General features: G+C 40.6%; 1 protein-coding gene across 1 annotated transcript in view; it reads right to left on the bottom strand.

The window, feature by feature from the left end:
- The window catches only part of OLA1 (Obg like ATPase 1), a 167,692-nt gene extending 157,565 nt beyond the window's left edge, over positions 1-10,127 (bottom strand). The window contains exons 1-2 of the mRNA XM_082658526.1: positions 9,976-10,127; positions 8,602-8,702 (exon numbers count right to left, since the gene is read on the bottom strand). Coding sequence (XP_082514652.1) covers positions 8,602-8,702 — 101 coding nt within the window. The 5' untranslated portion in view covers positions 9,976-10,127. The remainder of the gene's footprint in view (positions 1-8,601; positions 8,703-9,975) is intronic.
- Positions 10,128-16,521: the final 6,394 nt, after the last annotated feature.

Below are 16,521 nucleotides of genomic sequence, written 5' to 3'. Positions count from 1 at the left end.
ATGAAAATCAAATTTCTGAAAACCAGTAGTAAAGAGAAAATTTTAAAGAAAGTTATAGGGAAAAAAAAAAAAACACATTATGTACAAAGAAACCAAGATAACAACAACAACAGACTTCTCATTAGAAAGCTGGAAGAAAATGGAAGATACCTTCAATGTGCTGAAAGAAAAACTGTTCCTGGAATTCCCAACGAAAATCATTCCAAAATGAAGGCATAATAAGCACATGAAAAGATGCTCAATATTATTAGGCATCAAGGAAGTGCAATTCAAAACCACAATGAGATACCACTTCATGCCTTCGCTATAATTAAAAAGATGATAACAATCAGAGACCACAAATAACAAATATTGGCTAGGATGTGGAGAAAGAAGAACCCTGTACACTGTTGGTGGGAACATAAATTGCTGCAACCACTGTGGAAAACAGCACGCAGGTTCCTCAAAAAACTAAAAGTGGAACTACCATATGATCCAGCAATTCAACTTCTTGGGTACATATCCAAAGAAAATGAAAATACTAATTCTAAAAGATACATACACCCCAGTGTTCATAGCACCATTATTTACAATAGCCAAGATATAGAAGCAAACTAAGTGTCCATGAACAGATAAAGGGATAAAGATAACATGAGATACACACCACACACACACACACACACACACACACACACACACACACACACACACACACAAAATGGAATACTACTCAGCCATTAAAAAAGAAAGAAAGAAATTCTGCCATTTGCAACAATGTGGCTGGACCTGGAGGGTATTATGCTTAGTGAAATAAGTCAGGCAGAGAAAGACAAATACTGTATATTATCACTTATATGTGGAATCTAAAAAACAAAACAAACCAGTGAACATAACAAAAAATAAACAGACTCACAGGTGAAGATAATGAGGAATGAAAAAATATGAAAACTATCCAGACAGAACTATTGTATAAAAAATAAAATATCTGAAATAAAATGAAATCAAAATGAAGATACAGAGAACAAAATAGTGGTTATCAGTGAGGACAGGGAAAGGGTGTAGTGGCAAGATACGGGTAGGGGAGTAAGAGGTAAAAACTAATATGTATAAAATAAATAAGCTACAAGGACATATTGCACAGCACAAGGGATAGAGCCAATATTTTATAATAACTATAAATGAAGTATAACCTATAAAAATTTTGAATCACTATGCTGCACACCTGAAACTACTATAATATTGTAAATCAACTAAACCTCAATTTAAAAAATGTTTAATAGGGCTTCCCTGGTGGCGCACTGGTTGAGAGTCTGCCTGCCGACGCAGGGGACACAGGTTCGTGCCCCAGTCTGGGAAGATCCCACATGCCGCGGAGCAGCTGGGCCCGTAAGCCATGGCTGCTGAGCCTGCGCGTCCGGAGCCTGTGCTCCACAACGGGAGAGGCCGCAACAGTGAGAGGCCCGCATACCGCAAAAATAAATAAATAAATAATAAATAAAATTTTAAAAAAATAAAAAATGTTTAATAAAGATAATTACAAGCACTGGTGAGAATGTGAAGAAAGTAGAACCCACATACATTGCTGGTAAGAACACAGAATGACACACTCGCTTTAGAAAAGTTTGGCAGTTCCTCAAATAGTTAAATATACGGTTACATACAACCCAGAAATTCCACTCCTAAGTATACACCCAAGAGAGATGAAAACATATGTCAACAGAAAAATTTGTTTATTACAAAGCTGGGACAGAGAAGGTACAAATAAGCCTGGAACATAATGTGGAGCTAGAAACCAGAAAATACTCAAAAAATAGAGGACACATCAAAAGTAACACGAGTGAACAGGAAGGCTCCTGATGGCCAAATGTGGGCAATTTGAGCAACAAAATAAATAACAATAGTAACGCATTATAACCAGCAAAGTAAAAACTGATCCTGATATAAACAAATTATAAGTAATTTACATGAGAAAATGGGGGGTTCTTCTTTACAACAGAATTCTAAACAATAGAATTTCCATTGTTTCTTCTATAAATTGTTTCCTCTATAAATGTAGAAGACCAACAGAAATTTTTAAATCTCTATTTGGTAAACACCACAATAATAACTATTTCAAACAAGAATCATTAATACACGCCAAAACTGGGGGGCAAAAGTATGAGAAACACAGTATTTACATAATTTCAAAGTATCTCCCTAAAAGATATATTTATTAATTGCAACGGAAAATACAGTAAACTTTTCAGTGAAGAAATTTGTCAGACACCTCCTTAGATAAGTGATCAAAGTTAAAATCACTAGTAACAGGACAAATCAACATTGTGTGCTTCCTGATATAATGTACTAAGAAGCACATGTCACTTCTGCATCCAAAAATGCATAATTTGAATTTAATCACAAGGAAATATTAGATAAACCCCAAGGTTTAAGAGCCTACCATAAGAGGTCAGCACTCCTCAAAAGTGTCAAGGACATGAAAGACAAAGTGAGAAACTGTTCTAGGTTAAAGGAAACTAAGGACACAGCAACAATTAAATGCAACATATATGTAATCCTGTATTAGATCCTGGACCAGAAAATGGACATTAGTGAGACAACTGGTAAATCAATGCTAATTTCCTGATTTTTATAACTGTACTATGTTAACATTTGGGGAGTGTAAGCAGACCTCATATAGGAATTTTTTTAACTAGCTTTGCAAGTATGAAATTTTTTAATTGCGAAACTACTTCAAAAACAATTTTTATTTACTCTTAAGCAAAAAGTCACACAGACTAGGAAGAGGTAGTTCTAATGCATATCCAACAAGGAACCCATATCCAGAATAAAAAACACCTAATTATTACTAAAAAGAAAAAATATCCTTCACAAAAAATGTCCAGTAAACATATTAAAAGATGTTCAAAATCATTAGCTATCACAGGTATGCAAAACGATCATGATACTGCACACAAGTATGGCCAAAATGAAAAAGAATGATAATACCAAGTGCTAGTGAGGATGAAGAGAAATTAGAACTCTTTTTTACAATACCAGCACTATAAATTAGAATAACCACTTTGGAAAATTATGTGGCAGTATCTAAAGCTATTTAACTCCTAGAGGTGGGGAGTTCGGGGGACAGGGTGAGTGGGGTAAGTGTATCCATTCACCCAACAGAAATGAGTTCTTATATCTACCCACCAAAAGACATGTACATGAATGTTCAAAGCAGCTCTATTCATAATAGACAAAAAAAGGAAACAACCCAAATGCCCATCAATAGCAAAAAGGGTAAATATAGTGTATATTCTCTCAGGCATAATGACTTGTAAAAGATATAAAGAGTGCATAATGTGGGCTTCCCTGGTGGCACAGTGGTTGAGAGTCCGCCTGCCCATGCAGGGGACGCAGGTTCATGCCCCGGTCCGGGAAGATCCCACATGCCACGGAGTGGAAAGGCCCGTGAGCCATGGCTGCTGAGCCTGCACGTCTGGAGCCTGTGCTCCACAACGGGAGAGGCCACAACAGTCAGAGGCCCGCGTACCGCAAAAAAGAAAAAAAAAGAAACAAACAAGAGTGCATAATGTGTGATTCCATCTGTATCAGGCAAACTAATCAATGTGGTAATACAAGTTGGAATATGGTTATCCTAGGAAGGATAGTACCAACTGGGAAGGGGTACAAGGAAGTCTTTTGTGGCACTGGATTTGTTCTAGATTTTGATGTGGGTACTGGTTACATGGGTGAATTAAAATGTAAAAATCTGATATGTACATTTAAAGTTTTCGCATTTTACTGTGTATGTTATACCTCAATTTAAAAAACAAAAACAAAAAAACACCTGGGCAAAACAAAAAAAGATTTACTATAGATAATGCGCTGACAGAAAGCCCACTTAAGAAGCCTCTGGAATAATTCAAGTAAGAAATGAGTGGCAAAAAGATGTGAAGAAAATAGATCAGAGAGATATTCAGGTACCAGGTTTGGTGCCCTACTGAAAAATACAGCTGAGGGGAAAGGATGAAAAGATAAATCTCTCAAGTATCTGGGTGGAAAGTAGTATTATTAACCAAGATAGGGAATGCAAGAGGCAATAAGTTCAGTTTTAGACATGTAGGGTGTAGACATTTAACTGGAGATATTCAGGGCAGTTAGATATATGAATCTGGAACTCAGATGCAACCTGAGCAGGACATATAAATTTAGAAAAGAGAAGCCAACAGATGATTAAAATTAGGAGAGGATGAGACTGCCCAGGGAGAAAGTATAAAAGAGAAGACAGCCAAGGACAGAAACCTAATATAGAGCGCAAACACAGGAAGTGTAGCAAGCACAAAAGACTGAAGGAAGAGTTGAGAGAGGTGGGGAGTTACTAACAGTGCCAAATAGGGCAGAGAGGTTAAGTAAGTTAAGGACAAAAAATGCGTACCAGCTTTGACAATCAGATCATTATTGCCTTTTGCTATAGTTTTTGTCAAAAGCAAACATTTTTAAAAGGTCTTAAATGACCTACAAAAGAGTTAAAATACACAATCTGTACCACGCTGTACCTTCATTTCCACATCAATTTCAAACTAGTTCATGTAAGCAATCTGCAAAAAACAAATTATTAATAGTCATCAGTGGAAGATTACTATTAAGACTTTAAAATTGTAAAAGAAAAATATAATCTATCCCAAGGATAGAATATACATAATTGCTTATTGTTTCCTATATATAATGTATATATAATAAACACTATTCTGTATAAAAAGTGAGTGGCTTTTCTGTACGTGAAATTTTTTATAATCAAATATTGGAAAAAAAAAACTGGCCAGCATGAAAAATAAATATATGCATTAAAAAGAGCATTATTAATTGAGCACCTAGAGATTAATCTTCCTCCAGTGAGTTTCTCGAAGCAATCAAGAATGGAGCCTCTTCAGTAAGAACAAGAAGCTAAGAACGAGCCAGGAAGACTTCTCCACGGAACAAATGGGTGTCATATAAAACTATATTAGGAAAATAGGAAAATAGTAGAATGCAATGGATTAAAGATGGCCACATGTTCTTTTCTACTCCTTCCCTCAAGAGGGTGAGTCTATTTCCCTTCCCTCCTTATCTCTGGGCTGGTGTCACGACTTGCTTTGACTAAAAGAAATAGGTGGGAGTGTTTTGTACCACTGGCACATTTTCACTCTCTTGGGCGTCAGCCACCATGCTATAAAAAAGTTTGGGCTGGAGACCACCTGGAGAGAAAGAAGCCAAGTAAGGGAAGATAGAAATGCCCTAGACTTCCAGCCTGATAAGGCCCCAGCCCTGTGGGTATGGCCATCTTGGACCTTCCAACCCTCACTAGCCATCAGCTGAATACAGCCACCTGAAGGATCTCAAGTGAGACCAGCAGTAGACTCACCCAGCTAACCCACAGAATCATGAGAAATATTATTATAAATATTTATCGTTTTAAACCACAAACTTTTGGAGTGGTTTCCTACATAAAAATAGATAACTAAAACATTGAACATAATTACCCTGTGATTTTTTTTTAAAGCATTTCCTACAATGTTTTCCTCAACAACAGTACATAGCTTTGTGGTTGGACTCTGGCAAATTGGGAAAAGGCAAGCTGTAGGAACAACCAAAGGACATTCCCAGAAGTATCAACTAAGCAAGACAAATACTCTCCTGAGGCAGTTGCTGAGTAATGGAACAGAGTATACAGTTGTCCCCCAATATTCATTCTTTCCTCCTTTCATAGTAACAGAATTTTTAACTGAACATATGTCCATCAAAATAAAGACTACATATCCTAGCCTTCCTTGAAAGTAAATTCTTATGACTATATCTGGACAAAGGAATGTTACCAGAAGTATGGTGTGGCAGCTTACAGGAAAAAAAAAAATCCCTCTTAGACTGCAGGGCAAGTTGTTTGGTCCTTTCACCCCTCGGATAACCAGTTGTCTGGAATTCACAACACTTTGGTCCATGAGAATGAAAGGCCATTCCCTTGGGATTGCTGAAGCATGAGGTGCAAGGAGCTGGGGTTTCTAAGATTTCATAAAGCAAGGTCAATATACCAATCTATGACTGCAAAATTTACATTTTTACATAAAAAAGAAACTTCTGGGCTTCCCTGGTGGCGCAGTGGTTGAGAGTCCACCTGCCAATGCAGGGGACGCGGGTTCGTGCCCGGGTCCGGGAAGATCCCACATGCCGCGGAGCTGCTGGGCCCGTGAGCCATGGCCGCTGAGCCTGCGCGTCCGAAGCCTGTGCTCCGCAACGGGAGAGGCCACAACAGTGAGAGGCCCGCGTACCGCAAAAAAAAAAAAAAAAAAAAAGTGGCCATCAAAACGTGCCTCCTTATCATTAAACCTACACATGGCATCAAGGGCAGAAAAACTATCCATTCACAGATAATTACTGAGTGCCTACCTACTAAGTTCCTAACACCAGTCTAGGTGCTAGAAATACAACAATAAACAAGAACAAGACAATCCTTGCCTTTACGGAATTTAAATTCTAATGAGAAGGGGGCAGGGACGTTAAACATTGATTAAATTAGATAATACACATAAAGTGCTCAGAATAGTGATAGGCATACACTAAATAAGTGTTCAAATAAATATCAACTATTGTTAGCTATAAATATCCCTCTATGTTTCTAGGTAATCAGCAAACCTTCTTATTCATCCAGTTCTCTAAAAACCAAGAGATTCTTTAGATGGTTTCAGCACTAAATGTCCTTATTTTTGATCAGCAGGCCATCCTTCAGAGAACTGTCCCCTCTCCCCAATCCATTTCTTGTGGGCCTATCCAGAGGTAGACATGCCCAGTAAGATTTCCTTACACAGGAATCTATATCACTGGAGAGGCAGCAGGTGATGAGAAACACCCAGAAGTTCAGTTCATATGGCTGAGCTCCACGTGGACCCGTCTCTGCCAGCACTACCCAGGTTCCTGTCCTTCCTGAGGCCTGGCTGTTCAGCTTGTCCTTCAATGCTCTCCTTCCAATAAGTCTCTTTTTCTTGCTTAAAACAGCAAGAATTTGTGTTGCTTACGAAGAACCCTACCTGATACAGTTAGGCAAAGTAAGATCATTCTAAAAAAGAGTGTTCATAACCAAACACAATTGCCAAAACTCATTGAACTGCACATTTAAAATGAGTGAATTTTACTGTTTATAAAGTATACGTCAATAAAACTGGGGGAAAGTGGGAGGAGTATTTAATTTAAAAGCATAAATAGCACATTTATACTGGATAATAAAATATTCTAGGTTATCTTCCTATATATTGACTTTATTATGCTCTATGCTAAAAAACTCATACAGGAAACATTTTTTAAGATGGCCCATTTTAAATCAGTCCCATGTAAAGTCAAGCTGCAATGATTCTAGAATGAGAGAAGTATGTTAATATCTAAAAACTATGTCTTGCTTACTAACGCAATAAAGTTCACAACATACATAACGATCATATCTTGCTTTCAAGTTTATTGACAGCACCCTACAGTACTTTGCTTAATTATTTGTTTTGCTTATATTCCCACTCTCTATTTAGTCTTACTTTTCAAGCAGCCTATATCACAGCAGGAAACCCCCTCAAAATGCAAACCTCTCCAGCTCCAGACTGAAATTAGGACAGCCCCACTTGTCATGTTTTACATTACAAGAATTTCAGAACTGCCTTACTTGGTCACACCATGCTCCATTCACTAAGCAATCTCTATGACAGAGGCTCCTAGGAACACGTGAAAGAACATAGTTGTCCTACCTGCCACCAATCTAAAAGCCTAAAGCACATTCCAAAATACTTTCCGTCCTCTTAATAAATCCATATTGGATCTGTTACTCCTTAGTACACCCTAATCACTTCTGAGACATTTTACATTTTAAGGTTAGTAAAAGGTATTAAAATAGAAGGGCAAAAAATGAAAAAAGTAGACTTTGAACAACCAAGTTGCATGTGTACAGATTTATATAATAAACCCCACAAATATTTCCTAATTAGTCTTATTTGCAGTAATAATTCACTTTAATTTTAAACATTACAAAACTCAAAATTTTATTCTCACAACATTCAGATTTAGCCACTTTATAAGATACCCTTTTAGCACATAACTTCCAGTATTAAGTTCAAACTTGTCACCTTCTTTTCTAGTAAAAATTCAGCCATCTGATCCCTGATCTCCCAAAAATCTAATCAAATTTATAATGGGGCTTTTAAAACTATTTCCTAAAGTATCCTACTGCATGGCCTCTGGTAGCCAGCCTAAGTACCCTACGGAGCCAGCCAGCATGAAAATCTAATTTAAACTACTCTAATTCCTCATAAATTCAATACTGTGTATCTCCCAACAGTGTTTCTGGCGAACCAGAGCTGATCTGGTTCAACTTGATGTTTAAACTCCCACTGCTTCTTCCTCTGAGTTTAGCAAAACAAACAATATAAGTAACTCAAGTTTCAACCCAATATCTGTGTAGAAAAGCAAAAATAAGATAAGTGTAAATGAAAACCTTGTTTTGCAACATATTAATAGTCCAGCTTCCTAGCTTCTTTTCTTCAATTTAAATTTTTATTACCTCATGAGTTCCCATTTCTACAACAAGACCCAAAGTATTTACAAAACGAAAATGAGAAAAGCCCAACATTCACCTACCCAACATTTGGCAACCCAACAACACCAATTTTCAAGGAAGTTCCAAATCTTCCAATGATTGGGGGTGGTTTAATTCCATCACCTCCCTTTTTGGGGGGCATCTGAAATGTCAAAACAAACACACATATGAACAAAACTTTTTACTGTCCCCATTGACCAAAAACACATTTCATCACACACAATATATTATTGAATAATAGATTAAGAATACAGCATACTGTATATATCAATCTAAAACTGACACACTTTATTTTTCAACAAAAATGAAAACAAAAAAGTTCTGTTAACAGATCTGATTCTGATAGTTGTCAGAGCAGTCACTCCTGAGAAGTCCTGGAAAACTGATCTAAAAATATGTGGCACCAGAAATCAAAAATAAAATTTAGCTGCCAATCTTACATCCAGACTGTTCACAAAACATTTTCTTAACCTGACATGTGGTTATATGAATGAAAGCATTTGGAAGCAGGAGCACAGGTAAGAGTGTCAAAGAAAATCCATTCTAGAACCACTAGCAACCGAGTCACCTCCCACCAAACCATTCCCTCAATCTGGAACCTGTTCTTTCCCATTTCGCCCACAAGCACCATTTTTCGCATGAATGAACACACGCCGGTATCAAGGTCTTTCCAACAAGTCTCTTTCACCTTTGGCACTGTAGTTACGACTCATCAGTCCTCATAAGCAACCTCCTGAATCCACCCTTTGGTTACTTCTAGTCGTAAATGGATCTACTAAGCCTTTTTATTTACAGGTCGAAACTTTCTCGGTCCCTGACAATCTGGCTCTAAGTTTCTCCGGGCAAAATTGAGCCGACTGCAAACTGAACTCACGAGGACTGCTAACCTCACGTTTTATAAGCTGGGAACTAACACTATCCCTGTCTTCTGGCTCCAATTGAACCTCCCGGGGCCACGCTGACGCCCTGCTCATGAAGTGATAGCCTCTGATCCCTGACCCCGAGGGCCAGGAATCTCCCTTCTCAGGGTCGTAACTCACAGCTGTTCCCAGCCAAACCCCAGGTCTCCGAAGCACAGCTGCACGAGCAGAGACTTTCCAGTCCTCTGGCCTCCTACCAAGGAGTGGCTGGCCGCCCAGCCAAAGCGAGGTCCCACCCAACATCTTCCCCCTCTGGACTGGGCCACTGGCCGTCCCCGCCTCCGGAGAAGGCTTTCCCCATAGTGTGCCGGGTGAGGCGTGGGCCGCTCCCGGGACACGCGGCCTAGTCCGAGAGCGCCTCATTCATCCACACGCTCCACGCCGCCCTCCGCCCAGGCCGGCCACCCGGCCCTGGCGGGACGCCGGCCTCAGAGCAATGGGCCAGAGTCAAAGACGCGGCGGGCGTCGCGACCACAGGCTCCCTGAGGACCTCACCGTGCTCAGGGCGGACGATGACACAGGCTCCCAGCGGCAGCGGGAAACGGGTCCTACCGGCAGCCGGAGGCCGGGAGGAAGGAGGAGAAAGCGCAGGCCCGGCCCCTCCGCCGAGCGGAATGCACGTCGGCGGCAGCGGCGGCGGCGGCGGCTGCGGCGGCGGCAGCGGAACAGGCGGGCCGGGCGCCGGGCTGCACCTGCGCGCAAGCCGCGCGCCCCAGCCCGCTCCGCCCCGCGCTCCCCCCATCCCGTCCCGCCCATTGGTTTGGCCGCGGGAGGCGGGAGAGGGTGGGAGGAGTCGCGCGGCGCCCGAGCTGGCGGGAGCTGGAAAACCATCCTTGCAGGCCTGAGCCGGTCACGCAGGAGCGCGCGTCTTCCGCCATCCCTACACGTGGGGCTTCTCGGCCCCGGATCTCCGCTTCCTTACCGGTGCGCGCCCCGTGTTTCTCGCACACGCTCGCTTGCCGCCTTCCAGCCCCACACTTCACCCGCCGCTTCACCTCGAAGCACCCTCGGCCTGACCGCCCGCGCGGAGGCGGGTCGCCTGAGGTCTGGCGATCAGCCGCGCCAGCCCCGCTTGGCCGCCAGCTGAGTCCTCGGGGACCACGGCCCCAGCTCGCCTCCTTTTCCTATAACGCTCTTCAGTCAATCCAGATGGTGAGAAGCTGTTAAACTTTCTTAACGGAAAAAGGGGTTAAGGGTATGATCTAAGGAGTCCTTTGTCGCCTTATTTTTCAGGCGTATTACAGGCACTGGATCCCAGAATGCGTTTAACACAGCCAGTTTCCACACACATCCCGCTCCTTTTCCTCTGGAAGGTTAAGAGCAGAAGCCTTTGGAATTTGGGAAACGTTGGTTCCAATCTGGATTCCACTACCCATTAGCCGTTTGACCCTGACCAAAATAATCTCTCTGGACTTCAGTTTCCTCTGGGATAAAATGAGGCTACTGAGACTCACCTTAAGAGGTTATTGTGAGGATGAGGATAAATGAGATAATGTGTGTAAACCTTGTAGTAACAGTACCCAACACAGATAGGAAAGGCTCATAAATAGTAATAAAGGCTATTGTTAATATTAGGGTTTCATCTCATCTCACCCCTACCTGACTACACCATGAGCTCCATCTGTAGAAGGAATTCATTCATTTAGGTCCTGGCCTTCAGTCAGCATTCAAGTATTTGTTGCAGTGAATGCAATACTTGTCCAAAAATTGTGACACTTTTTTTAGGTGCTTCTTTCAAAGAGACTAGTTTCTAATAAAGGAAAAGTTCTGAGTTGGCTGGTATGGGTATGCCCATTTTACAGATGTGGGAACAAGATCAGAAAGGTTATATAATTTGGATAGAGTCACACAACTAACTGGCAAATGGCAGAAGCCAAATTTCAAGCCCCAATCAAACGGAAAAATCTGTTCCCTTTCAGCCAAAATTCTAATAGGGACTTTTTATAAGCAGCAACGGAGCCATTATTGATAATAAAATTGCATAACATTTTCCTCTTTCCTATGAGAGTGATCTACTGAGATAAGTTAAAAAGCTTTTTCTATAAGTTTGGAAATTCTCAAGGACATGGGCAACTTGATTTGATTTTGGTTTTGTATTATTTTTTCATTATGTCATTGATAAATATGCACCATTTAAATTCTCCCAATCTAGCTCCCTTGTCACCAATACCTTGTATTTATAAAAATGGGTGTGAGTACACAGTAGGTACGAAACAGAAGGAAGCTAAATAGCCCACATTTTGTACCCAGCCTCAGTATAAACGATTATGAATAGTCCTAACAAAGTAATTCCTAAATTGTTTACTGTTCAGTAGTGAAGTTCTATAGTTGGCTTTCACACTGCTGCTTGTGAAAAGAGAGGAACCATTACCTGAAAAGCTCAAGAATCCCAGAGAGCCCAATCTGCCCAGCAACCAGCCACTCCAATAGTAATTGAAAATGTTCCCCAGTCTTGGAGAAGTAGAATTATCTTCAAGTTATCACTGTCTTTAAGCCAGATCTTGCTCTTTCTTCAATCTCAATATCTCTGCGATCTACCTGTTCCCTTCAATTCACACTGTCAAGTCCTTGAGTCAGTTACCTGTTTCTCTATTTGCAGCTACGTCTTTTACTTGCACTTTTCACCACCTTTAAAGTGCTTTGACAAAGCAGGTCACACAGATGTCAGTGAGCTAGGAAGTTTCAGGAGTGGCCAATAGCTGCTGCTAACAGTTGCCCAATAATAAGACTCCGTTTCCAACTCACTGGGGGAAATGCCACGCACTCGCACTCACTGGGGGTCAATTTATATTCATGAGAAAGAGGATCTGATTGGCCTGGTTTAGGTAAAGTTCTACCAAGGGTCCAGGCAGCCTTGGTCAGGTGGGTAGAGATCACATAGTAGAAACATCTCTGTGCATGACCTCCCTCTACTAATGAAGCAGGCATGTCTCAGAGAAAACCCTAGTAGGTATCTTTTATTCTACATGATAAATGAAGATTCAGTGAGACAGACAGGATATTAAGAGTTAACACTAATGCCAAGCCTAAGAAAATGACTTTGAACATAGGAAAGCTTGTCCTTGAGCCTTTTGCACAAAGGGAAGTCTATTTAGTATCTGTTGGGCTCAGTGATTAAGTGAAGCCTAGAGGAAAGAATCAGAAGTGGTCTAGAATGGAAAATTTTTTTTCTTTTTTTGGCTGTGTTGGGTCTTCGTTGTGGGCTTCTCTCTAGTCGTGGCGCACAGGCTCAGTAGTTGCGGCGCGGGGTTTAGTTGCCCCACGGCATGTGGGATCTTAGCTCCCCGACCAGGGATTGAACCTGTGTCCCCTGCATTGGAAGGCGGATTCTTAACCACTGGACTACCAGGGAAATCCCTAGAATGGAAATTGAGCAAAAGATCTCTGTCAGAGGAAGGATGAGACTAGGCCATCAGATCAGCTCAACATAAGGAGGCTGCCAAGGAAATATCAATGGGATGAAAATAAGTAGAGCTCATATTTTTTGTTCTTTGTTATTATTAGCTTTCAGAATTTTTCTTACCTTACTAGGGTAAGAAATGACCAGGGATCAAGTAAGTTGACCAAAGGTCACAAAGGATCTAGGGAGTGGTTTGGAGTCAGTAATTTATACAGACTAGCTCAGTTGGAAATCCAGAGATTTAATGATCTTGTAGAGAAAGCTAGGGGACAGGAGACAGGAAGACTTTAGAGAGAGTCTAAGGAGGAAAGGAGGAAAATGGAGTAGTGACACATTCATCATGGGCTGGCAAGGCTGGACTACACGTATTGGTCAACTTCATCCACATCTGTTACAGGCATAACAGATAACAAAATAATAGTAATAACTACACTAAGAGGGAAATTGAGTCCTGAGAATAACTTTACAGGGGAAGGGAACAGCTTGCAAAAAAAATAAGTACCCTGGGGGTAGGGGGGGAGTTGGGGACATGTTGGTCAGAGGGTACAAACTTGGAGTTAGAAGATAAATAAGTTCTGGGGATCTAACGCACAGCATTGTCATTATAGTTAACAATACTGTGTTACATACATATACTTGAAAGTTGCTAAAAGACTAGATTTTAAATGTTCTTATCACAAAAAACAATGACAATTGTGTGATGGAGGTGCAGTGAAGAACAAGATAAACATGGTCATTGCCCTCAAGGAGCTTGCAATCTAACAGGGCAGGCAAACAAGTAATTACACAAATAACTATCTAAGAACTTGGTAAAAATCTATAGAATACCTAAGTACTTCGATTACAATTTCACGATTTAAAATACACCACCACCTTGATTTTCACTTACTTGCAGGACTTCTGATATTATGTTCCAGGCAGTGTTTAATCCTTGCCTTTCCCTGTTCTATTACCAGCAGTACCCAGACCCTGTCAGGCATCAGCAAAGAAACAGATTTTAAATTTTCATTCTTCCACTTGACAGAACATTATTTTGAATCTTTGAAATTTGACCATAAGCTACCTGTGAAGTAAAACATGTTTAATCATCTGCTCTGTATTCTGGAATTGCTCATAGTGTTTGAAAGAATGCTGATTGATTAAAGAGTCCAGTTATCGCAGAAACTACTGGAGTTTTGTTATCTAATCTCTATCGTAATTCATGAATAAAGATTTAGGAAGTCTTAAAATTTTACATGCTGTTTTCTCAGAGGCAACATAAAAGGCATATGCTAACCTAAACGAGCAAATATATTATTAATGTATTAGCCAGGATGCTTTTAGCTGCAAGTAATAGCAATTCTGATTCAATGGAAATTTGTCCTATGCAACAGAAAGTCTAGAGAGGAAGAACTTCAGGATTGATAGATTCTGTAGCTCAACACTATTTTCAGGGATCCTGGTTCTTTCTGTATCACAGCTCTGTCTTCTCTGGGCATCCTCTGGATTCATCTTCAGGCTAACAGCAAAAAGACTGCTGTGGCAGTTCTAGGCAACACATCCGGAAATGACAATATTCAGAGGGGGTAAGGGGAAGAAATCATCTCTTCCTGTAACTCTTTCTTAGAAAAAAGGAAATATGCCCTAGAAACCCTCTAGCAGACTTCTTCTTCCACTGGGCAAAGTAGGGTCTCATGCCTGTATTTGAACCGAACACTGGCAGGGGAAATGGGGTTAGCCTGAGACCATTCAGCCCAACCTTGGGACTGGAGTAGAGCTCAGCTTCCTCTGAGGCATCTGACTGTGAGGGCTATGGATAGGTCTCTGAGCAAAATCAGGGTTGTATAAGAAAAGCGCACCTATGTCCACTTACACTTCCTGAACCATTTTTTCAAGATAACAGCTTGAGTACAGAATGATAATTCTGAAACAAATCAGTGGCATTGGTGGTCATCTGACTGAATGTACATAATTGTCATAAATGTTGATACACCTAGTTCACTGAGAAAACACTGAAGAAAATTGCTCCTCTTCTGATAACACTTAATGGTGTTATATAATGAGAGTATGTGAAAATAATATTTTTATTAACCTTCACAAGGATACTTAAAATTCTAGTCATGAGAAGTGAAGATTACCAAAATGTATCACAAGAGTCCTGTCAATTGAACTGGAAACTGGAGAATCTTGTCCATAGGCCTAGGTCACCAAACTTATGGCCTCTCAGATTAGCACCAGCTCAGGATAATATTTCACCTTCATTACATTGTTGAACCTGTGTGGTTCATTTCAGGGAATATTTGTACTAGTCAGGATAGGCTAGATTATAATACAATAACAGACAACTCCAAAATGTCAGAGGGGTTACAGAATAAAATAGTTCTCTTACAGGAAGTCCCTTGGAGCTCTGCTAGCTGTCCATGAGTTGGCTTGGCACTTGCAGGCTGCCCTGGTCTCTAAATTCTTCTATATCAAAGTATTTCCCCCCACGAAGTGACGTTTCATTGGCCAAGTGAAGTCACATGGCACATCAAACTTCAAGGGGCAGGGGATCCGTACTTGTACCCAGCAGTAGAGGAGAATTAGTTATTAATAAATAGTGATAATGCCTGACACAATATTCATAATAGATTCACAAATAGATTCTATGAAGCACATTCTTTCTAAATCGATTTGCTATTGTCAGTATATGATACACTGCAATCAAGGCTGCCCTTCTTTCTAAAATGATTCTTATAAAGAAGTCATGACTAATGTTACTTTGGTGGTGCCTACTCATCCCATGGCCCCTTCCTTCTAAGAAAAATCCATCCCCCTCACCCAACTGAGGGGGCAGGCCTAGACCTTCCTATTTATAGCACATGAATTTTAGCCTCAACAGATTGTTTCTAGGGTTGGGTGAAAGCCCAATCCAAGCTGGGCTATCAAGATTCTCTTTCTTTTGAGAAGCTGGACTTAGGACATAGCAATAAATAATATTGACAACTTAACGGGAACATAGAACGGGACATAGGCTATGTCAGACACTTTCTTGACAATATAGACAAAGCTCTTCAAAAGAAAGAAAAAAACAGGCAGGCAGGAAAAAAGCATAGGTAATCAATCACCCACATGGTCCTTTAATCACAAGTTCTGACTTTCAAGTTACAGTCTAGTTCTCCTAAAACTCTGTATACTTTCTGACTTTGGACTCTGCGAAAGCGCTGTGTTCTACCAATACTTCCATCTTCTGTTTAAATTGGTTTGCAATGGGTTTCTATTTCTTACAGCCAAACAACGGTTGCAATAACCAAAGCAAAGAATAACTTATACTGTCCTGAAAATGATTAATGTACATTAGGGGCCCATTGGTCCAATGTTCCTCTTACCTGTAGTTTTAAATTATAGGACATTATATCCCAGAGTGTATTCTCTGCAACAGTGATCCTCCACACTGCTCTGTGGAACAACAGATCTAGGATCAGATAAGTTTAGGAAGTGCTGCATCCTGCATCCCCCCTTAGGAGACAGTAATATACATTAGTATATTTAAGGATCTGAGAAATTCTGCAATAAAGAGACCTGTTAAATCTCCTTAACCCAGCATTACCAAATGGGTACATGCATTTTCATATAATACACATTAAAACCTCTTGGAGCATGTGCTCTGAGGAGATCAACTC

The sequence above is a fragment of the Grampus griseus genome (genome assembly GCF_964374135.1).
Source record: "Grampus griseus genome assembly, chromosome: 7".
Classification (NCBI taxonomy): domain Eukaryota; kingdom Metazoa; phylum Chordata; class Mammalia; order Artiodactyla; family Delphinidae; genus Grampus; species Grampus griseus.
Note: the sequence above shows the minus strand (reverse complement) of the source record. Positions and strands in the feature narration are given on the sequence as shown.